Raw genomic sequence first — 23,182 nt, 5'->3', positions numbered from 1 at the left:
ACTCCCCTCTTTCTCTCTCCCATATAAAATGTTCTTTTTATTTATTTATTTATTTATTTATTTATTTATTTATTTATTTATTTATTTTGAGAGAGAGAAAGAGAGAGCACATGGGAGGGGCAGAGAGAAAGGGGGAGAGAGAGAACCCCAGCAGGCTCAGCGCTGTCAGTACGGAGCCCAATGTGGGGCTCGAACTCAACAAACTGTTAGATCATGACCAGAATCGAAATCAAGTGTTGGTCGGTCATTTAACCGACCGAGCCACCCAGGTGCACCTGTCTGATAGCTCTGAGTTATCTCTTTAATATAATCCAGAGCCTTTACCTGCAAGGCCCTGTGTGCCCCTCTGGCCACATCTTGCTCTGTCTCCCATGTGCCCTGCCTTTAAGCCGCATGGACCCTCTTTCTGTCCTTAATGCCCCAGGCTCATTCCCACATCACAAGGTGAGCTACAGCCATTCTGCCTATAGCATTCTCCACCAGACTTTCCAGATCTGCACATGGCTCGTGCCTCACCTCACTCAGGTCTCATCTCTTCAGAATGGCCTTTGGTGATGATCTAACTAACCCTTCTCTCTATCTCCTTGTAACACAATGGGCTGGGGTTTTTTTCATAGCACGTTTTTATTTTCTGAATTTAATTTATTCATTTATTTGTTTGTGTTTATTATTTTTCCTCTTTCTTAGAACATGTTTCTTACACGAAGTACCGTGTCTAGCACATAGTAAACATTTAACGGTCATCATATGGATGAATAAGTTAATTTGCTCATACGCCTGTCTCTTCCACTTAAATGGTGTAACATTTGTTGTGTAATACTTTAAATGTACAGTGAAAGTATGAAGCCAGTGAGCATGTTTTGAATAGCTTTAAACTCTGTACCTTCTGTGCAAAGCAGATGCTAAGTACACGTTTTGATACAGTGGTTAAAGGCTCAAGCTCTACAGACTGATTTGGTCCAGCTCTGTGACTTGGTCCTGTTCCCATCTCTGTGACCTGGGCAAGTCACTTACATTATATAAGTTTCAGTTTTCTCATCTACAGAACATGGACACTAGTCATATCTACTTCATGTCTACTTACATACATGTAGACATTTCATGTCTACTACATACATCATGTCTACTTAGACTTACTGTGAGGATAAAATAAAGCAATGCATAGAAAGTATTTTTTGTGGTACCTGGCACATTATAAATGCTCAATAAAAGTTAGCTGTTGTTCTTACTTCTTCATTTAGACTCGAAATTCCTTAAGGATAGGGTAGGACCTAGAGGAACCTTCAGTTTATTATATATATTTAAGAAATATTTGCAGGGATGCAAAGAATCTAAAAGTATGCGTTTATATTTTGTTTTTCAGGTTGGACTGGCAGTATGCCAGATTGCTAGAGCTTATGGTTTAAAGGTTCTGGGCACAGCTGGTACCGGGGAAGGACAAAACATTGTTTTGCAAAATGGAGCCCATGAAGTGTTTAACCACAGAGAACATAATTATATTGATAAAATTAAGGTAAAATTAGTCCACAGTTTTATGAAAGTAAATTTTGTTTCTTGAGAGACTTACTTTTTTGTAACCTTTTTTAAGCAACCACTCTCTTAAAGCTGTTTGTTTTCTTTTTTTATGCCTATGTGTGTTTTAAAGTTTTAATTAAAAAAGCAGAGATGTCTGATTTTCAGACCTCACTCTCATTTGACTTGTTTATGTTTATCAAATAAAATATAGCCTTTCCAGAGTCTTAGTTATAAAAATTGGTACTCTTTAATGCAGTCACATTTTGAGTAAAGTCATAGGTTTGTATTTAGAGCTGAGAGGTGTTCTTTTAAAATTTTTTTTGATATTTGTATATATCATATATTGTGAAATGATTACCACACTGAGTCTCATTAACATCCATCACCATACATAGTTACAAATTTTTTTTCTTCTGATAAAACTTTTAAAATATGCTCTCAGCAACTTTCAAATCTGTGATACAGTATTATTAACTATAGTTGTCATGCTGTACATTATATCCCCATGACTTATTTTTTTTTAATGACTGGAAGTTTGTACCTTTTGATCACATTCACCCATTTCACCCAGTTCCCACCCCCACCTCTGGCAACCATGAGGTTTTCTTAATTTCTTAATATAATTTCTATTGGTTTAAATTTTCCAGAGAAGGTGAGGTAGTTACAGATTACAAATTGGATCTGTCTAAGCTAGGGGACAAAGTTTACTTGTCAATTGTATGCCATGGAAGAATAATCACTACCACAACCAGAGTGGTGAGGTAGGCTTTAGTTACTTGTTGCATATATTTCATTGCTAGAGCAGAATTCAACCTAATCCTCAGACTACTTGCTCATGTTGAGAAAGAATTAGAATTTTCCAGGTACTGATTACTATGTAACCTAAGTCATTACAAATTGAGGAAAATATGAGCGAGGGTTTGTGTATTACAACTACATCATCTTGCCAAAAAAAAAAAAAAAAAGCTGTGTAAAGGCACTCTTTTGTTATATATCTAGAAAACCTAAAATTATTTGAATATTCATGCCTGATACTATTATCCAAGAATATTTATAAAGATGAAAAATGCTCAGTTATTTTAAGAATATGTTTTTGTTTTGCAGAAATCTGACCTTAAGACCTTGAGGTCTTATGGCTTCTATGTCTTCTACTGGCTCCTTCTGCTTAAGTCTCTCTCATTCTCCAGACCATTCCCTTAACCCTTTATGAAACCCTCCACACCCTCTACCACCACACTTGAGAAAGTAGTGAGGACATCTTTTACTTCCTTACCTCCCGTCACCTTCCCCCGCATGTTGCTTCCACCCCAGCTACTTATACCTTTTGTCAGAGGTCACCGGTGGGCTCCTAATTACCCATCTGCTGCTTTTGGCTTAGGCCTCATCCTGCTTGATTTTTTGGGGGTTTTTTTTGGCAGCAGCTACCCCTGACCATGTCTCCTGAAAGCTGGTTCTTGTCTTACTTGCTTGACTTCATTTCCAGCCCCCTTCCTCCTCATATTACTTAAATGTTGTTGCTCCTTAGACTTTCCCCTTGGTCTGCCATCTTCCCTGGTGCTAGACCTTCCTCCTGACCAATCTCATCTCCCCTGTTCAGTTAGTGCCTGCATCCTGCTGGTATCCAGCACTGTCTCTGGCGTGAGTTCCCTGCCTTTGTGTCATTGGCCTCCTGGATGTCTCCACTCATCTTCTCCCCCCAGACAGAGTCACAAGTTTTATTTTATATTTCTATCTTTTAATTATCGTTCTCCTTCCTACCCATCAGGCCGATCACCTCCCTCTATCAGTTTCATCTCTGACATGCCTTTCAAATATATCTTCTTTGTTCTGTTCTCCATTGTGACTAAGTTTAGTCTTCATCTTCTCCAGCTTTGTCTTTTGTTTATAACTGACTTACTATCGCGTTCTATCTTCACTGTCTCCAGAGTTATTTGTTCTCCTAAAAAAAAAAAAAAAAAAAATATATATATATATATATATATATATATATATATATATATATATATGTATGTATCTCCATGAGGATAGGAATTTTTGTCTCTCTTGTTACCTGCTGCAGCTCAGTATCCTAAAACAGGGTCTGACACAAAACTTAATTAATACCTGCCCCCCAAAAGTCTGGATCCTGTAACGTGGTATAAATGTGTGTTCCCAGTCCATAGCAACTTATAGTCTCTACCTCTCTCCCTTTCCCTCCTCCCCACCCCCCCCCCACCCCCCCACATTCCCAAACACATGCCTCAGCTCTGCTTGGCTACTTTCTGATCCTGACCTGGACTCTCAGTCCATAGCTCTTTGCTTTTCTGTTTCTTCTGTCTGGAGGGACTATGCCTCATGTGTGTTCCGCTGGCTCTTCTTCCTCCCTTTTTACTTACAGGACTCCTGTTCATTCCTCAGGGCCCAGGTCCTCACCTCTGTGGAACTTTCTGTGATCATTACAGGTGATCAGGGTTGTAACTCTGTTTTTCTCCATAACCTGTGGTTTATTTCTGCTCACGCAGCACTTGGCCCATTCCATCACAGCTGTGTCAGCGGTATTTTCCATCTTTCTCCCTAGCTGTGTTTTGAGTTCTCTGTGTCCATCTTTGAATTCCCAGTACTTAACAATATCTGACACAGGTATTCATTTTTTGTTTTTGTTAGAATAAAATGAATATAAGGTGTATATGTATAACGTACTTAAGAGACAGTTTGGGATGGCCGAGATCTCTGAGAAAACCCAAAAGGAAAGAAGTAGTAGCCAAGCTGATTGTAAACCACTTGGGACAAAACTGAATGCACACACAGAAAAAATCTGCAACGCCAGACAGCCAGTGATTTTCTTTTGTTTTTTGTTTTTGTTTTTGAAGTGAAAACCTTTTTGGAATTTACGCTTTGTTTTTTTTTCTCTGTGAAAATACATTTTGAAGACAGAAAATTTTCAACTATTTATAAAATAAAAAGTATTTTATAGTCGAGTCGAAGCACATGAAATTTATTTAGTATAAATCTTTATCACTTTAGATGTTGTGACTAGTACCTTGGAATTACATCCTCAGTATATAATTAGATCATTAACATTTGTGTTATAGTCTTAAAAATGTAGTATTTATGTCTTTTGAAACACATTTCTGCAATATATAGGACTATGATAACTATTTTACAGGGTCTTTTTTTTACTTGTTTTCTTATCTCACTCTGGGTTCTTTTTTTATTACACAGAAATCTGTTGGTGAAAAAGGAATTGATGTGATCATTGAAATGTTAGCTAATGTAAATCTTAATAATGATTTGAATCTTCTGTCACGTGGAGGACGAGTAATAGTAAGTATTTTGGTTTCTTTTTACCACTTTGAAGTTTTACCATAATTTAATACTATTTTACAGTAATCTTTAACTATAGACGTGTTATTCTTCATAATAGGTTGTTGGCAGCAGAGGTCCTATTGAAATAAACCCACGGGACACCATGACAAAGGAATCTAGTATAATTGGGGTTGCTCTCTACTCATCAACTAAGGTAGGAAAAGAAGTGATTCTGATCTTGGTAACTTAAACACTGAGACAATTTGCCTAGTCAGACAGACTGAAAGTTTAAGCAGATGTTTAACTTAGTTATGACTACATGAGTATGTTAAGTATTAGTCACTATAAGATAACCAGGGTGACAATGTGATTTATTTTCCAAGTCAAGACACTTTTGAGAGAGAAAAGACATACTATTAGTAATTACTTTAGGACAGTAGGTATTTTGTGAACTGACACTGTCTCAGACAAATTGGGCTTATGGTTATTCTATATAGAACTACTTTTTCTGTAGTTCTGGACAAGTTGACGAAAGCCACATATTTGTAAGAAACCGTTTATGTTCTAACTCTTAGAATCTGAAAATTTCTAGTGTTTCTGAAACTTAGATCGTATGTTCTTCTACAGACATACCTTTTTCTTTCACTTAGGAGGAATTTAGGCAATATGCAGCGGCCCTTCAAGCTGGAATGGAAATTGGTTGGCTGAAACCTGTAATAGGTTCTCAGTATTCATTGGAGAAGGTGGCCCAGGCTCATGAAAATATCATCCATAGCAGTGGGGCTACTGGGAAAATGATTCTTCTCTTAGAATGATTAAGTCTTTCATGTATTTCTTGTGCAATTAGAAGTTTCCTGCCCCAGTTTTACTTATACTACTTTTGCTCTAATAGTGAGTTTCTTATATTGAAAAACAAGATTTAGCTTTAGAGATCTGGAATAAATTGGAGTACAATTTATTTTATAGTTCACAATATGCTTTATGCCTCCCACCGAGCTCTAATCAAGGAGTCATCATAGTAGGAAGTAGAATGTTAGTAGCCATTTGGCATTGGGTACATTACAGAAATTCCTAGTACTTGATCATTAATTCCATACCTTGGACTAAAGCAAGCTAATTCAAAGTAAGACTGCGTGATTTCCAAGCCTATTTGTGCTTGTAAAGGATCTTCAGTATATGTTCAGCCCAGAACTCTATTGGACTCTGAAGATTTTCTAGACTAAACAAGACCCCTTTTCCAAACTAATCTCATTGGCAAGATAAACAATGTCCACAGAAATTTGTTTTTTAAAAAATAGTTTTCCAATATTTCCCCAAATATTAGAACATTCACTGTGTTAATGGTTGATTACTAATTATCCATACATTCTGTGAAGGTAGCAGCCTTATCTTTGTTATAATGTGATAATAGGTCCGTAGTCTCTCCAGATAGATACTTCTTGATGATTTGATTTCAAAGTAAATTTAGAATTATCTGTGTGATGGGAGTCATATATTTTTCTTTAAATTACTAAACAAATTTGACCTATTAAGAGTGGGCGGCTTTTGTTTTCATAGCATGGTAACTTGCAGTGAATTCTGTAGAAAAATAAAAACTGCTTATCTATTTCATCTTTATATAATACTTGCCTTACATCACATCTCTTACGTAGTTCCTAATGATTAATTCCTAACAGTGTTCTGTGTTGGAAGTCTTTATCTATACTAAATAAATGCCATTAATGTTATGTGCAAGGAAATGAGGTTTGATTGTTATTTTTGTCCAGTTTTTCTTTATATGAGCACAGCCTCCTATATATGTACAAACACACATGCGTATGTATAAAGAGATTTAAGGAATTTTCTCATGCAGCTATGGGGACTGATAAGTCTAACTCTTTAGGGTAGGCCAACAGAGTTTCTATATTGCTGAATTCTTTCTCTGGGAAACCTCAGTTTTTGTTCTTAAGACTTTGACCAATTGCGTGCAGCCCATCTGCGTTATGAGGATAATCTACCTAGAGTCATGTGGTGACTTTTTGTAAGCACATAAATAAAACATGGTGACATTACATTGATACGTAAAACCAATCATTACAAGGGAGTGACATAAGAACACAGATGAAGGGCACTTAATGTAGCATGAGATTTCCAGTTACACATTTAATATTTTTGATGCATTTGTTAGCTGCCTCCATCCAGAGTAACTTTGGCCGTAGAAGTACAAAACTTGGGTGCTTCTAAAAGGGGGGGGGGGAGTAGCATTTCAATTTTTTTCTTAATTTTTTAATGTTTAGTTTTTGAGAGACAGAGTGTGAGCAGGGTAAGAGCAGAGAGAAAAAAAAGGAGACACAGAATCCGAAGTAGGCTCCAGGCTCCGAGCTGTCAGCACAGAGCTTGACACGGGGCTTGAACCCACAGACCGTGAGATTATGACTTGAGCCAAAGTCAGATGTTTAACTGACTGAGCTACCCAGGTGCCCCAAGAGGTAGCATTTTATAATGTCCTTAGCTCAGCTTTACTCAGGCAAGAAATTCTATGTGCCAAGGGGCTTCCATAATTCACGGTGTAAAGAGCTTTTTTTCTGTGCAAGATAACACTAAAGAATAGCAAAACCTATCAGGTCACTTTGACCTGGCTCTCTCTGCCTCCTCAACCACGTCTCATAGATGGGAAAACACCTCAGATCAATCCTTAATTCTTTTTCCAGCACTACCATTTTTTAGCATGGTGGTTTTTAAAAAATACGTCATTTGAAAATTGTCATAGGATAGTTTCACTATAGGGCTTTAGGAATAGCTCATATTTGGGGAACTTCCTATATCCAAGAAGAGAGCCCAGAAATGTTATATCATAAAAAGTGATCTAGATTCACTTTGGTGAGTGAGTCAGACTGTTAGGTGTTGATGAAGACAGTCTATGTATACTCTTTAAGAGTGAGTCTAGGGGCACCTGGATGGCTCAGTTGGTTAAGCTTCTGACTCTTGATTTCGGGTCAGGTCATGATCTCAAGGTCATAAGATTGAGCCCATGCCTGCTTAAGATTCTCTCTGCCCCTCCCCCACTCACTCACCCACACTCTCCCTTTCTCTCAAAAAAAAAAGGAAAAGTGAACCTAAATCAAATCACAAACCTGCTGTGTGATACAGATGCTTGTTAAACATGTTAAACATGCCAGAGATTGGTAATCCCTGGTTATCCTTTCCCAGCTTCATGCAAAAATTCGCACAAAGATTATAACAGTACTAGAAACTAAAGAAGAAACCCTGTGCCAGAATCCACTGGGAATTTATAGTAACTCCAGTGTCTGTCATTTGATTCATTGACCCAAATTAGCTGGAGAGAAGTTAGTAAAAAGCTCCAACTCAGTCACTGCCTCAAACTCAGGGCACAGGAGCTACACTACCTAGAAAATCAAGTCCTTGCTGCCCAGACATCATCTGAGCTAGCTAGAATTGAGATCTATGCCCACCCCCTCAGTAGTCCTCTGCCCCTTTCTTTCACCTGCATGATAGAAACTACAGATTTCAGTTTGGGGTACACCTGCAGACTCAGGAGTGAGGGGGACTTTGTGCCCCTGAGTGTACAGTCACCACAGAGAAACTCTTGCTAATGGGTGGAGGGTGGAGGATCCCTAGATTGTAACAAATGCTGGAAGGTGTATAACCCTTGCACAGAGAACATTTGTCTGACTTGAGCAATGGCAAATTATCTAAGAATTGGAGCATAAGATGCTCCTGCATTAGTGCAGCAGGCTGTGGAATTGACTCAAGGTATTTTTGAGGCCACCTCATTCCAGGTATAGATCTGAAAGGAACTGAACTCCCCTATGAACAGACGCAAGGGCATGTGAAACCGTCTGGTAGTGTTGTTAAAAGCATGGGTTGTGGAGGCAGATGACCTGGCTTTAAATCCTGGCTTTCCTACTGACCAGCTGTAGAGTCCTGGGCAAATTAACTAGTCATTCAGTTTCAGTTTCCTCACACATAACACAGGAGTAATATCTACCTTAGCGTTTGTAGAAAGTTAACAAGTTCAAGTCTGTGAAGTACTTAGTGCTCTGTCTTGCATAAAGAAGTGTTTAAACAAATAGTCTTTCATATTTATTAGGCATAAAGAAGGAGTAAGTTGAAATAGAGGAGGAATGAAAGGGAAGCATCCTGAAATATGAAAAAATAAAATAAAAGCAAACCCCCAAAGCAAATTCCCATACAAGGAACAAATCAGCATAACTGACGCTACTGAAAACTTCAATGGTCATATGGGTAAATTTGATCACTCTAAAAATGTGGAGAAAGAGATGAGAAAAAAAAAGATATAGCAAACAAAAGAAAGAAAAATACGAGTTTTGAATTATAGTGTGCCACCCCAAAGAAAACAGAAAGATCAAAGTAATATTTTCCTAAACTAACCAAAAGAGCTAAGTTTATTTACTGATAGTTTTTATTAGATCTATGCAAAATTAATAAAAACTACTAGTTTTTTCTTTTAAGTGTTTATTCATTTTTGAAAGACAGAGACAGAGCACAAGCAGGAATGGGGCAGAGAGAGAGGGGGACACAGAATCCGAAGCAGGCTCCAGGCTCTGAGCTGTCAGCACAGAGCCCGACACGGGGCTCGAACTCACGAACCATGAGATCATGACCTGAGCCGAAGTCAGATGCTCAACTGACTGAGCCACCCAGGTGCCCCTAAAAACTACTAGTAATAAAATATATCCTTTAAATTTTTTTTTATTTTTTTTATTTTTTTTTAATTTTTTTTTTAACATTTATTTATTTTTGAGACAGAGAGAGACAGACCATGAACAGGGGAGGGTCAGAGAGAGGGAGACACAGAATCTGAAACAGGCTCCAGGCTCTGAGCTGTCAGCACAGAGCCCGACGCGGGGCTCCAACTCACGGACCACGAGAGCATGACCTGAGCCAAAGTCGGCTGCTTAACCGACTGAGCCACCCAGGCGCCCCTATCCTTTAAAATTTTTAGAAGTCACACATACAGATATTAGAAGGGAGCATACAGAAGAATCATTATTTACAGTTGTATTATCCAAACCCTGGAGAATACAAGAGAATAAATGGAAAGAGTTCAAACTTATGAGTTCAGAAAGGTAGCTAATTGCATAATAAATATACAGGAATCGGGGCGCCTGGGTGGCTCAGTCGGTTAAGTGTCTGACTTCGGCTCAGGTCATGATCTCGCGGTTTGTGAGTTCAAGCCCTGTGTCAGGCTCTGTGCTGACAGCTCAGAGCCTGGAGCCTGTTTCTGATTCTGTGTCTCCCTCTCTCTCTGACCCTCCCCCGTTCATACTCTGTCTCTCTCTGTCTCAAAAATAAATAAACGTTAAAAAATTAAAAAAATAATAAATAAATCTACAAAAATTAATATAAACCTGATCAATCAGAAAATATATTGGAGAAAGATCTATTAGCAATAGAAATACTACTTAAATTTAAAAAGCAGTGAAATATAAGTGACCAAATTTACAAGAAACATACAGGACCCTTAAAAAGAGAACTACAGAACTCCTGGAGGACATAATGGAATAAAGATTTCTTGATCAGATTCATGTACAGATTTTCCTCTTGTACTCTGGAAATTCAACGTAATTCATACCAAAATCTCAATAGGACTTTTTAGAATCTTGAAAAAATGTTTCCAAAGCTTTTTTGTGGGGAAAAAAAAAATAGGCAGATAGCCAGACACATTAAAAAAAAATACTTAAAAAGTTGGAACGAGTCCCAGCAGATATGAAAATTTTTTTCCCAAGTTAGAGTTACTAAAGTATTAGTCCAAGATCAGTGGAACAAAAGAGAGTCTAGAAATGTTTCTCACTTTTGTGGTTGACAATAGGCTTTGAGATGGTTCAAAAACTTGAATATAATAAATAAAATTATATACAACAAACAGATGGTAGAATATTTTTTTATAATCTTGAGAGGTGAACGTCCCCTTACACCATTACTCAGAAGCCCAAACTATCAAAGAAAGAACAAAATAGGAAAAGTAGAAAAAAATCCATAACACATAAAGATGAATCATCTTAAAAAAATTCTATATTAAATGATGAACACCCTCGAAGAGAATGAAAATGAGTGGATAACCCATTCAACAATAGATGCATATGGCAGCAAACCTAGAGAAAGAGTTGTTCACCCTCATTAGTAACTCAAGAAATGGGCACTCATGGACTATGGATGGAAGTATGAAATTGCTTTTGTTCTGGACAGCAGATAGGTAATGTCCTTAAGTTTAAAATGTGGATCCTCTTTGACCCACTAATTCCACTGCAGGAATTTATCCTAACGAGATAGACATGTTTATAGAGGCATATGTCAAGGTTGTTTTCACTGCAGCATAGCTAATTATAATAAAATATTGGAGACAACCCAGATTTTCATCAGTTAAGTCATTAAAAAGCTAATATATTTGTATAGCATAATACAATGTAGCTATTATAATGATCAGGTAGATCTATAGCTATTAGCATGGAAAGATGTTCAGGACACAGTAATAGGAATATTAAGTTTAATTTTTTTTTTTCAACGTTTTTATTTTTGGGACAGAGAGAGATAGAGCATGAACGGGGGAGGGTCAGACAGAGGGAGACACAGAATCGGAAGCAGACTCCAGGCTCTGAGCTGCCAGCACAGAGCCGGACGCGGGGCTCGAACTCACGGACCGCGAGATCGTGACCTGGCTGAAGTCGGACGCTTAACCGACTGCGCCACCCAGGCGCCCCGGAATATTAAGTTTAAAGAGCAAATACAAAATATGTATAATTCCAGTTCTATTTCACTGCAGTTAATTATGCATTTCAAGAGATGTCTGTTAGATACTTATCAGAAGGTTCTGATTTAGTAGTGGAGTTATAAAGATTTTCCCCCAACACTTTTATTTTTTCAACATTTTCAAATATTTTTGAACAAAAGTTATTTCTGACAAACCAACAGCTAAATTTTATTTAAGAGAAATTCTTCCTTATATAATAAACATTAGGTTCTAAAGAGTTTAATATAAAAACATCAAAACAAATGACTAAGTTTCAGAGTACAAGTATATATCTTACCATGAACCATCTGTAATTGTATGCCTGCACATTCAGAATTCGTTTTTATCTGTGTTGGTAATTTATGATTTATTCTTATGACATGCTTGTTAAAAAATTATTGCAGTGCATTTGTGTTAAATTTGCACTAAGTGGATTGTAATGATTTACTTATTTTATTCTTGTTTTTGAAATAATAAGTTGTCCTCAGAGAATAGTCCATTTTGTTTTGAAAAGATAAAATATTCTTCAGATGAGAACTATCTGATCTTGGGAAAGCTTTGTATGTACATTTTTAGTAATGAACTCTCAGATTTAACTTAGGGTTAATGAAAAAAAACAAGAATAACTTAGGCTTATCAATTTGTCTTGGATGTTTATTTTGATTGCAACATCACATTTGAAATCCAATTGTAAGCATCAGTTGTAATCAAAGCATTTTTAGTAGGTGTGACAAATGCATTGTAACAAAATTGTACCCATGTATTATTTGGTGAAATATTATTTTGCTTAGGAATTAACACTGTAATTCTGTTTCACAGTGTATCCATACAATTTGGGTTTTTACATGTCTTGCAGTTTCTTTTATCCTAAAGTAGGTTTGAGTTTATTAGCTGGCTTCACATAGTCTTGTTTATAGACCTATCACTATAGCTTCTAAGTGCTTCTCAGATTATGTTCCTTTTTATGTCTATCAAACTACATTTCCACATAAATGAAAACTCTTAAGTTGCTAGAATTCTTTGCCTCTTTATCGTCAGCCTGCTGGCTAACTAAATGAGGAGCACTGTTTTTCAGTTTTGTTCCACCCAGTGGTAGGCAATTTATCTGGAATTTTTATTTCACAATGAAGAAAACATTAAGCTATTTATACTTACATGTTTATTTGTATCCTTTGTCTTCATCTCTTTCATTGGAAGTGATGACCATTCTGTTTATTAAGCATTAATTTCTCCATCTTTTCTCTGAATCTTTTTGCTCTGGCCTCTTCATGAACCTTGCTCTGTCGAATATTCCTGAATCCTGTAGCTTCATCATCTCCCTAAGTATATAAACACCCCAGGTTCTTTCCTATCCTGACTTCCAGAACAACATTCTCCTGATACCCTTGGTTTCTTTGCAGTTTACTTTGTAAACATCTCTTCTTCCATTCACCTTTTAAATGTTGGCATGCTTTACTTTGAGACTTTTTTTCTCTGTACATTCCTCTTGACTTGCATCAGAGCCCAGGCATCAGTATCACCTTTGTGCACTCAAACCTTTATCTCCAGCCTCTTCTAAGATCCATAGGATGAACCATCCACTGGACAGTGCTTGGATGTTCCACAGACATCTCAAAATCAGTATGTCCAGAATTGGATTCTTCCCAATCTCAAACCTGTTCCTCTTCTTGCATGTCCTAACTCAGTGAATGAAGACAGCTTGTACCTGGCTACCCAAGTCTAGCAGTCATTTCCAATTCTTCCCCCTCCTTTGTCCCCAGTACTGCATCCTATGGGCCAGGAACCTGAATGGCTTCCATTCTTTGTACCTACAGAACCTGGTCTTAGCTCTCGTTGCTTCCTGCTTGACTTTCTATCATGGCATTCTCACTGGCTGCTTGGCCTTTATTCTGGCCCTACTTTGAATCCATTGGCCACACAGTACTAGAGTGATCTTTGTGAAATGTCTCATTAAAATCCTTTAATGTTGTTTCAAGAAAAACAAAACAAAACAAAACAAAACAAACAAAAAACCTCTTTACCTTCTCACAAATGGCACTCCCTCTTTAGCCTCTACCCTCACTATCTCCATTCTACCAATCTGCTTGTCCTTCCTTAAATGCATCATACTCTTTTGTATCTCTCTTCTGACATGCTTTCCTCCAAGTCTCCACCTACGTAAATCTTATTCATCCTCCAAAACTCCTCCAACATGACTGTTCTGAGCACCTCCTTTCCACCTCGCTGGTGAAGGAGGGATTCCTCCCCCCGAAATAGTGTGAGAAGGCCAAACACGCAACACCCAACACTGGCCAGGTGAGGTTGGCAAGAGTTACTTGTCATATACACCCACAGCCCAGGGAAAAGGGCACTGAATGCCAGAGACGGCCACATGGGTAGTTGTACTTGGGAGCCAAATGAAACAAAAGGCACTTTGGGAGGCCGGCTTTGTAGTAACAAGAGGGTAGGGTACCCCCTGGCTCCCACTGGGGAATGTGATGGGTTTGAAGAGTTTTACAGGCTGGCAGAGAGGTCCAACTCATTGTGCTGAGGACAGGATGGGTCATAACCAGCCCAGCTGACAGAGGAACAAGGGTGGGGAGCCTTTCCCACCAGGTCAGGGATATTTCTGGCAAGAGTAGGGGAACTCACAGCTAAGCCTTTAGGGCCCTGTGAGTCTCAAAGATGTGAAGGCAGCACATGGAATCTGAAGCTCTACTAAATACGATAACATCCTGCAGACAATCTTCCTTGACCACCCCTAATCGGAGTTAGGCACCCTTCGACTCTGTTCCTGAAATAAATCTGAACACTTGCCACCCTGCCTAAGGTAGTCGTTTCTTTTTGGAAGAAGGTGAGTACACACACACACACACACACACACACACACACACCACACACACACACACACACACACACACACACACACACACACAGATGCCTCATATAAACATGGTAACAAAAAAGCACACCTTACACCATTGCAGTTTACTATTGATTTGTCTGCTTTGCTGACGAGAATGGCATATATTTCTTGAGTGAAGGGACTCTGTCTTTTATTTCCTAAATCTGTCTCTGTACCTCACTGGTAAGCAAACATTTATTGAATAAGTTAATAAATATTTATTATGCACTGATTTGTGGAATGTGCCTTAACTTCTGCCTGAAATTGTGTTCATAATGCATTTTTCAGATGTAAATTCCAAACACTATGGTTTGACCAAGGAATGGGGAATTTGCAGCCAGTGGGATCCTAGCACTGTGCCTATTTTTCCTAGAGGCATGTCAGAGGCTGACTGGAGGACAGGGGTACACAGAAGAAAAGCAGCAGCCGTAGGACCAGGGAAAGAGCCATGATCTAGACAGCTCTGGATCCCCTAGAAATACTTGGGGAAGATTTTTCAGGGAGCTGGATGCCCTAGGCCAGACACTGGACTCACTTGAAATAATAGGATTTGTGTTATTACTATTATTGTGGCCTCACTTCCAGCCCCTGCGGTGGTGAGGACTGGGAAGATTTAATTTAACATGCCTTTCTAAAGTGACTAGACCGTGAACAAATCAGTTTCCAAAGCAGAGGTAGTTTAAAGTCCTTTAAAAAAATTTAAAATCTACCTGTTCTTTGACTGCATTCAGTCCTTCCACTCATTTGATCCCTCATTGCTCTTCAGTGGGTTAGCCATAACCAGCCCTCGCATTCCACCAGGCCTAGGTGGTGACTGGAATACCTTCAACTAGTACGGACACCATCCATCTACAGAATCACTCAATGAAACCTAGCCCTGCATCAAACCTGTAGTCAACCTCCAGTTTCCAGTCTTCCTTTCACCGTGTCATCTGCCCACTGAGGCTCTAGCCAATCAAATGAAACATGTGCCGCTGAGCTGCCCCCTCTCACTTGCCCTTCAAACCCAGAACTTTCCCGCCTGTACTCCTGTTCATGCCATTTATGTCCCGTTATTGCCCTTTCTCCAGATATATTCAGGAATTAAGCCTTTGATTAATCACAAGATGATCTCACTATATCCCTGTGTGCAGTGTTTGGAAGATGAGCAAGGCATTTTTCCCTCTGGACGGTAGATAGAATGTGGAAGCAGCTACTAATCAGATATCACTGAAACTTAACGAAAGCAAATTGCTGTAAACCACAAGCTAGGGAAGAGCATGGAATAGCTGAAGCTTAGTAGGATAAGCAGTTGCTAATCAGGAGGAGTGAATGTTTTTATCTTTTGATTTAACTTCTTTGCACTAGACCTTAAGCTTCTTGAGGTGAGGAATAAAACCTAATAGTGCTGTAGAGGGCAGGCATTCAAGTGTTTGGGGAGTGAAGGATTATAATGGCCAGTTAGGTTTTTCCTACCTGCAAGCTTTGCTATATCAAGTTGTATTTATAGCTCCACTTACATTTATTATGAATATATGTTTTTAAGGCTTTTTGTTTTGTTTCTTCCATATAGACAACTTTTGTCTTTCTTTACATGTCTATTTTGGGTATGCCTTACATAGATTAAGAGAAAACAAGGATTTGGAAAGCAGAGTATGCCTTTTATTACAATTTCTTTTTACATAACCTTTTTTTTTTTAATTTTTAACGTTTATTTCTGAGAGACAGAGAGCACGAGCTGGGGAGGGGCGGAGAGAGAGGGAGACACAGAATCCGAAGTAGGCTCCAGGCTCTGAGCTGTCAGCACAGAGCCCGACACGGGGCTTGAACTCACAGAGTGTGAGAACATGACCTGAGCTGAAGTCGGTCGCTTAATCAACTGAGCCACCCAGGGACTCCTTTTTATATAACCTTTTTGAACTAGATTCAGGTAACTCCCTAGCTCTCCTATCAGAGGAGAAGGGGGCTCTGCACTGTAAACATGCAAAAGAGAATTTTAGAAAATAAAATATTGTAAATTGATCCATTACGATTTTTCAGTTTTCTCAAGTACATTGCAAAGTAGGAAGAAAAGACAGGATGAGGGCAACATGGTACTCTAACAACCAGACCATAATAACCTTAGTTAGGTTTAGTGTACTCTATATTTTTTCTCTGGACAGGTACAAAGGAGGTTCAAGTGGACAGATGGATCTTTTGCTCCCAGTAATCCTGGTCAGTGTTTATCTAAACTCTCTGAAGCATATGAAGCCTCAGGTACGCAACATAACCCTGCACAACCACAAACAAGGGAGAGGCACATCTCCCAGAAACAATACTTGCTTATCAAGTATTATTACAAATAATGTTATATCTCAAGTATTACACACACACACACACACACACACGATGTATATTACATATATATTTAATTTGAAGTTGAAACTGTATTGCAATTTACATATATATATGCACACACACATATAACACACATATATATACATATATATATTTAATTTGAAGTTTAAACTGTATTATGGTTTACATACCACAGAGGTATGTAAACATGTTGGTACATTAACTGTAAATTGCAGATTTAACACTTGGATCAAGTATGAAAAATTTGGCTTTGTATACTGTCAAAGCTCAGCTCTGGGTACCTGCCATCTTGCTTCAAAGAAAATCTCACTCTGGATGGTTAAGAGGAAAAAAATGGAATTTTGAAGAAAATAAAAGTAAAACCGATGAATTAAAACATTCATTTTCCTTTATTATTTTACTTGAATGAAACAAGCATCCAGACGTCATAACCTTACTTAATTTTAGCTTGAAAAACCTGTAACTGTCTAATTTTTAAACTTCTATTCTAAATATAGAAAGTATATAACACAGGTAAGTATTAATTTTTAGATGTCAATTCAACTTAGTAGGAAAAAAGCAATTGATGTGCTTCAGTAATAACTTCCATTTGTTTTTAACTTGTTTTATTAAGGCTTGCAATTCTATTTAATTGGCATGTAATTTAATTGCCACATAAGTTATTTAATTATATGCTATAAATGGAAAATGTTGTTTATAGGCAATCATATCTCTTTTGTTAAAATCTGGAATACTGGCTCTTCCTCAGTCTTGTGTTTATATTATTCTTTCCTGCTGATTATTTGCATTGCATGATTGAGTTATATCACATATTAAATTGATTTTGCTATTGTTTATAATGGGGTGTGTATGTGTGTGTTTGTATTTTTTATATTTCAGTAATTCAGAGAGCAAAATTTAACCTTCTGTATTAATGAAAACAAAGGCCCAGAAGTTTCTTTATGGAAAGTACAATGTTGTGATACTCCACACAGGCTGTCCATCCAGCTCAGCGTGCTCTCCCCTCCACCCTGCCCAACTCTGGCCCATTACTTTGAAGGTTTACCTTAGGTGTTACTTCTGCTTGGAAGGCTGTTCTGAGCTCACTCATAGGTTAGATGGTTCTTCTCTGAGTTTCTTTAGCAGAATAACTATAATACAGAGTTAGACCTAGACCTGGTCTAGTCTTGAGATTTTCCCTGTTCTTTTCGAGTTTTTGTCGGTTTGTCTTTCTTTCCCACTCAGAGAGTCCCCTTTAATATTTCTCGCAGGGCTGGTTTAGTTACACCTAGCCTAGGTTTTTTTTTTTTTTTTTTCATGTTTATTTATTTATTTTGAGAGAGAGAGAGAGAGAGAGCAAGCAGGGGAGTGGCAGAGAGAGAGAGTGGGAGAAAGAGAATCCCAAGTAAGCTCTGCACTGTCAGTGTAGAGCGCCATGCAGGGCTTGCACACAAACCTTGAGATCATGACCTGAGCCAAAACCAAGAGTCGGATGCTTAACCCGACTGAGCCACTTAGGCCCTCAGACTTGGTCTAGTCTTAATCTTTCACTAGTGTGGCAACCTTGGGCCTTGGTAAGCTTCAAGTTTCATGGTTGTAAATCGGGGATAATGGTTACCGGCTGTTCTAAAAAATATAATACATACATCTTTCTATGCCTTTGCACAATGCTTGGCACATAAAAAGCCTGTGAAGAAACTCCGCTCTCTTCTATTAAGTACTCAATAAGTACATGTTGAATGAAGAGGTGGATTACAGCTGTTTCTTTTTCCAGCTTTATTGAAGTATAATTGACTACAATTATCAACTGACTTGTCCGACCCCCACTGCTCTGTTTATCCAGGGATCCATGGGTGGTCTTTTGTCTCATAAAAGCTAGAGAATAGTACCTGCCACAGAGTACGTGGTTGGTAAATTGATTGAAAACCTCTAGCTTGCCCATCTAACTAAAAACTTAATAAATATTTCAAACAAACATCATCCATTTGACAAATATTTGTTAAGCACCTACTCGGAACCAGACATTGTTCTATGCCCTGATTAAACGTCGGTGACAGTCTGTGGTTTCATAACATTTGAATTTTAGTGGAGAGAGGCAATGATACACAAATAGATTAATTACGTAGAACGTGGAGTGGTGATAAGAGCTATACAGAGAAATAAAGCAGAGTAAGGGGCAAGAGAATGTTGAGAGCAGGTGCTGTTTTATGTAGTGCGGTCAGGGAAACCTTCCTATGAAGGTGATATTTGAACAGAGGACCTAAAGGAAATGAGAGACTGAGTCATGCAAGTAGATATCTGAACAGAGCTTTCCAGACAGAAGGAATAGTGAGTGTAAAAACCCTGAGGAAGGAGCATCTCTGTAGTGTTTCAGGATGATGAAGGTGCCCTAACCCGGGTGGAATGAGGGAGTGGGAGAGTAACAGAAGATGACATCAGTGAGGTAACAGGGAGCCTTGCACATCAGTGGGAATACTTAGATTTTAAATCTGAGTTAGATGGATAAATGTATCCATTAGCATTTGGATACAGAAGTAAGAGCACTCTGGTATGTAAAGCAGGACGTGGTTTATACAGGGAATAAGTGCACGCCCTTGTCTGATACTCAGTGGACACGATATATTCCTTAGATTTATTTTGACGGCAAGGGAAATCATAGCCTCTCTCGCATTGTATTTAATTTCAATTTATAATTATAGCTGTTCATCTAAAAATTTCAAACCTTCCTCTGAAAACACATTATAGTGATCCAAATTTCCCAAGGCCCTGGGTGTGTGTTTTTTTATGGGAGTATTTAAGCACTGTTGATACAAATTGGTGTCTCTGGGCCCTTGTTTCCAAATTGCATTCATTAAATGTTTTCAGGTGCGATCAATATTTTTTTGAAAGTCTCCAAATTTAGTTTGTAAAATTGCATGCTTGGATTGTGGAGCAATTATGCTCTCATGTGATGAGAAATATTTTTAACTCTTTCCTAAGACCACATACAAAGAGAAGTAAGACGTCTACATTCAGAGGAGGGGCTTTCCTCTCTTTGTTTAAGGAAAAGAAATGTTTCTTTTATTTGGGGCATGAGATACAATCCTTCTTTTTTCTCAGAGCCCACGTTTAAACGTGTTCTAATACCGGCTGCCACTCTTTCCTAAAACACTTTCTACTGCACCCGTTCCCTGCGCAGTTCAGGTTCTCATCGCTTTGAACAGCTTCCTATTTTACAAGGACTTGAGTCCTCCTCCCTTCCCTCCACCCTGGAGCCAGGCTGATTTTAGTAGTGGAAAAATCTGACCGAATCACTGTCACGGTTACATCTTCCAATGGGTCCCTGAAGCCTTGATCATGAAACCCACACTTCTTAAACTAAGCTTCCAAAGCCCTTCTGAGTTGAGGCTCTCTCTGTGCTTTAGCCCCATCTCTCTCCATGCTCTGTCTTCTCCAGGCACCTGAAATAAGTTCTGGTCAGTAAACCCGCATTCTCAGCCTCTCAGCCTTGCCCACGTGCTGTCCCCTTAGTTTCCAGTGTGTGGCACTTTCTGCACTATATACCCACCTCCTACCTTGTTGCCTCACAAAAATGGCTCATCCTTCAAGACTTAAGCAGCACCACCTCTGTGAGGCTGTCCTTGATCCATAAGGACTGGCTGGCCCTGTGGGCCCCTGTAGCATCTTATGAAACACCCAACCTAACTAGACTGCCAACATACTTGATTGTCATCTCTGTAGGTAGGAGTGTAGATAAGAGATATTTCTTCCCCAAGAGGTGGTTAGACTGTTGAATGTGTCAGTATCTCTGGTACTTGCAGGAGAGCCTGAGATATGCTGGGTGTTCACAAAAGATGGGTTTGCTGGAATGAAAGCTATCCGGGAGGACCCTTGTCAGAATTAGTTTTTGCTGCTGTTGACAAATGCAGTTTGTTCCTCACCAGAAGGTGTCACACTAACTCTACGTTTTCAGCACAGTTTTTGGCTTTCCAGCTTTGCTCTAACATATTAATTGGGTTGTTATGGGAAGGAGATGATAATTTAGGCAGTGTTTACAGAATAAAACTGATTTAACCTTCAGTTTTTCTGCGAACATTTTTTCCCCCAAACCTAGCGTTCCAACTGAAATTGCCAAAGTAAAAAGGAAGACTTCAAATTTAAAAAATGATTAGAGTGAAATAAAAATTCAAGATAGGGCATCAAGTGAAGAACACAGGAAAAATGTGAAGCACAAAATCAACACCTCGGAATGGTAATGGCCCAGTAATAGCTATAGCTACACAAGTGTTTCTTTCCATCTCAAGCAAAACGCAAATTGTGTTTGGTATTTGAGCAAAAGTGCTGAAAGGAAAAACAAGGGCTGGAATGAAATGTGCCTTGTTTGTAGAGTTTCTTTAACTTTGAAGAGCTCAAGATCCTGTGTAAAGAACTCTTAATCATGGATACGTGAACATCATACTTGTAACACTTTTACAAACAGAACCAGAGGAAACTGAGAAGCAAACAAAAGGAAATGTGATGGCACCCGGGGGGGCTCAGTCGGTTAAGCCTTTGACTTCAGCTCAGGTCATGATCTCATGGTCCGTGAGTTAGAGCCCTGTGTCCTGCTGTGTGCTGACAGCTTGGAGCCTGGAGCCTGCTTTGGATTCTGCGTCTCCCTCTCTCTCTTTGCCCTCCCCTACTCCTGCTCTGTCTCTCTCTCTCTCTCTCTCTCTCTCTCTCTCATAAATAAACATTTAAAAATTAAAAAAAAAAAAGAAAGAAAAGGAAATGTGAGGACATAAGTGATAACATGATCCTTGAAGATATGAAGACATAAGTGAGGAAGAATTTTTTTTAAATAAAAAAAAAAAAAAAAGCGGCCAGGTACACATCACTGAGTACTTGCAGCTCAGAGCAATAAAGAGATAGAGAGTTCTTAGAATCAGAAGATCCGGGTTATGGACTCTAAAATGTACTAGCTGTGTGCCCTAGGGCCAATAGATCTGACCTTGCATCATCCGTGTTTCCAAACAAAAAATAAAGTGTTACCTCCAGTGTCACAAGTGTCAAGTAAGATAATGCATGTAAACATAAATCATGCTCTTTAAAATGCTACATTAACATAAAGTAGTCTTACAGGAGAAAAGTGAAGGCAACATTTTTTTTTTTTTTTTTTTTGAGCATTTCCCTGCAGCAGGTAAGTGCTGGGCACTTCACATAAAAACACCTTCAATTTCTTCCAGTTGGGTGAGATTCTCTCCCAATCAATGAACTGCAGCCACCGCCCTCCTCTTTCCCATATCCCCTTTCTTTCTTGGCCCTATCACCATGTTCCAATAAATATCCCTTACATATAGAAAGTATGGATATTTCTAGCCGTCCCTAAACTTTGAAGGATCTTCACCAGGGGTGAGCTTTATCGCAACTCGTAGTTTTCAGCTTCCAGGTGCTTGGGGTAGTGGTCAGTTAGAATTAGTGCTTCTGGGGAACCTCTGGATGTGTTTGCTAACAAATTCCTCGTGGAAGCTTTTTTTGAAGGAAAAAGACTTAAAGGAATCTGCCATCAGATCAAGAATACATAGACCTTTTAGACCTCATGGGGTGAATAGATGAGACTGTTTTTCCCTGAAAAGGTTCCTTCTATTACAGGGTAAAACCAGTTGTTGTTGTTGTTGTTTGTTTGTTTGTTTGTTTTTAACATTTATTCATTTTTGAGAGACAGAGAGTGAGCGGGGGAGGGGCAGAGAGAGAGAAGGAGACACAGAATCTGAAGCAGGCTCCAGGCTCCGAGCTGTCAGCACAGAGCCCGACGCAGGGCTCGAGCCCATGAACCGTGAGATCATGACCTGGGAAGATGACACTTTGAGACAGCAGGAATAACCTAGCCCTGGATGTGCTCTTAATCAATGTTTACGAAATAAATTGTTATCAATACAATATGTATTGTTATCAATACATGAACAGAATTATAACTTGTTTAGTAGTCTGTGATTTCCATTCCAGGAATGATTGGATTTGGACAAGCAAAATATGTTTTCTTGCACGTTCATAATTTTGGATGCACTGGGATCAAGGATGTTATTATTCTAATGAACATCATGTGGGCTGGGTGAAGAAGTAGCCAAAAATAATATAGCGAAAGTAAGGAAATTCCAAGATCTTACTCGGGTTAAGGTGTAGAAAGCAAACCGTGCAGCAGTGTGTGTCCTCAATGCAATCCTTCTATTTATCCTTAGCTTTTATAGAGATTATATTTGAGGTATTTGCTGCCAAAAGAAACCAAATAATGCAGGAAATTAAATTTTCATCCTAAAAACGTTGTAGAAGTTTGGATCGGTATCACACACTGTTAGAATATTAGCAATCTATGCAATGGATTATAATTTCTATAGATTTTTTTGCGTACTTCTGCAGAATTTCATTATTTCCAAGACTGTTGAGCTGAAACTATTGCCAGTTAGTAAAAAGGC

The 23,182-nt window shown here is 38.7% G+C and overlaps 1 protein-coding gene across 2 annotated transcripts in view; it reads left to right on the top strand.

Moving 5' to 3' along the window:
• The window catches only part of CRYZ (crystallin zeta), a 36,890-nt gene extending 19,279 nt beyond the window's left edge, over positions 1 to 17,611 (top strand). Inside the window, exons 6-9 of one of the 2 annotated variants that reach the window (XM_045477870.1) lie at positions 1,364 to 1,513; positions 4,717 to 4,818; positions 4,919 to 5,014; positions 16,577 to 17,611. In XM_045477870.1, coding sequence (XP_045333826.1) covers positions 1,364 to 1,513; positions 4,717 to 4,818; positions 4,919 to 5,014; positions 16,577 to 16,759 — 531 coding nt within the window. In that variant the 3' untranslated portion in view covers positions 16,760 to 17,611. Of the gene's footprint in view, positions 1 to 1,363; positions 1,514 to 4,716; positions 4,819 to 4,918; positions 5,015 to 5,450; positions 6,540 to 16,576 lie in introns of those variants that run through there. The other variant, XM_045477871.1, reaches the window with a different exon arrangement.
• Positions 17,612 to 23,182: the final 5,571 nt, after the last annotated feature.

This window comes from Leopardus geoffroyi, chromosome C1 (genome assembly GCF_018350155.1).
Source record: "Leopardus geoffroyi isolate Oge1 chromosome C1, O.geoffroyi_Oge1_pat1.0, whole genome shotgun sequence".
Taxonomy (NCBI): Eukaryota; Metazoa; Chordata; class Mammalia; order Carnivora; family Felidae; genus Leopardus; species Leopardus geoffroyi.
The sequence above is the reverse complement of the archived record's forward strand: the minus strand, read 5'-3'. Positions and strand labels throughout refer to the sequence as shown.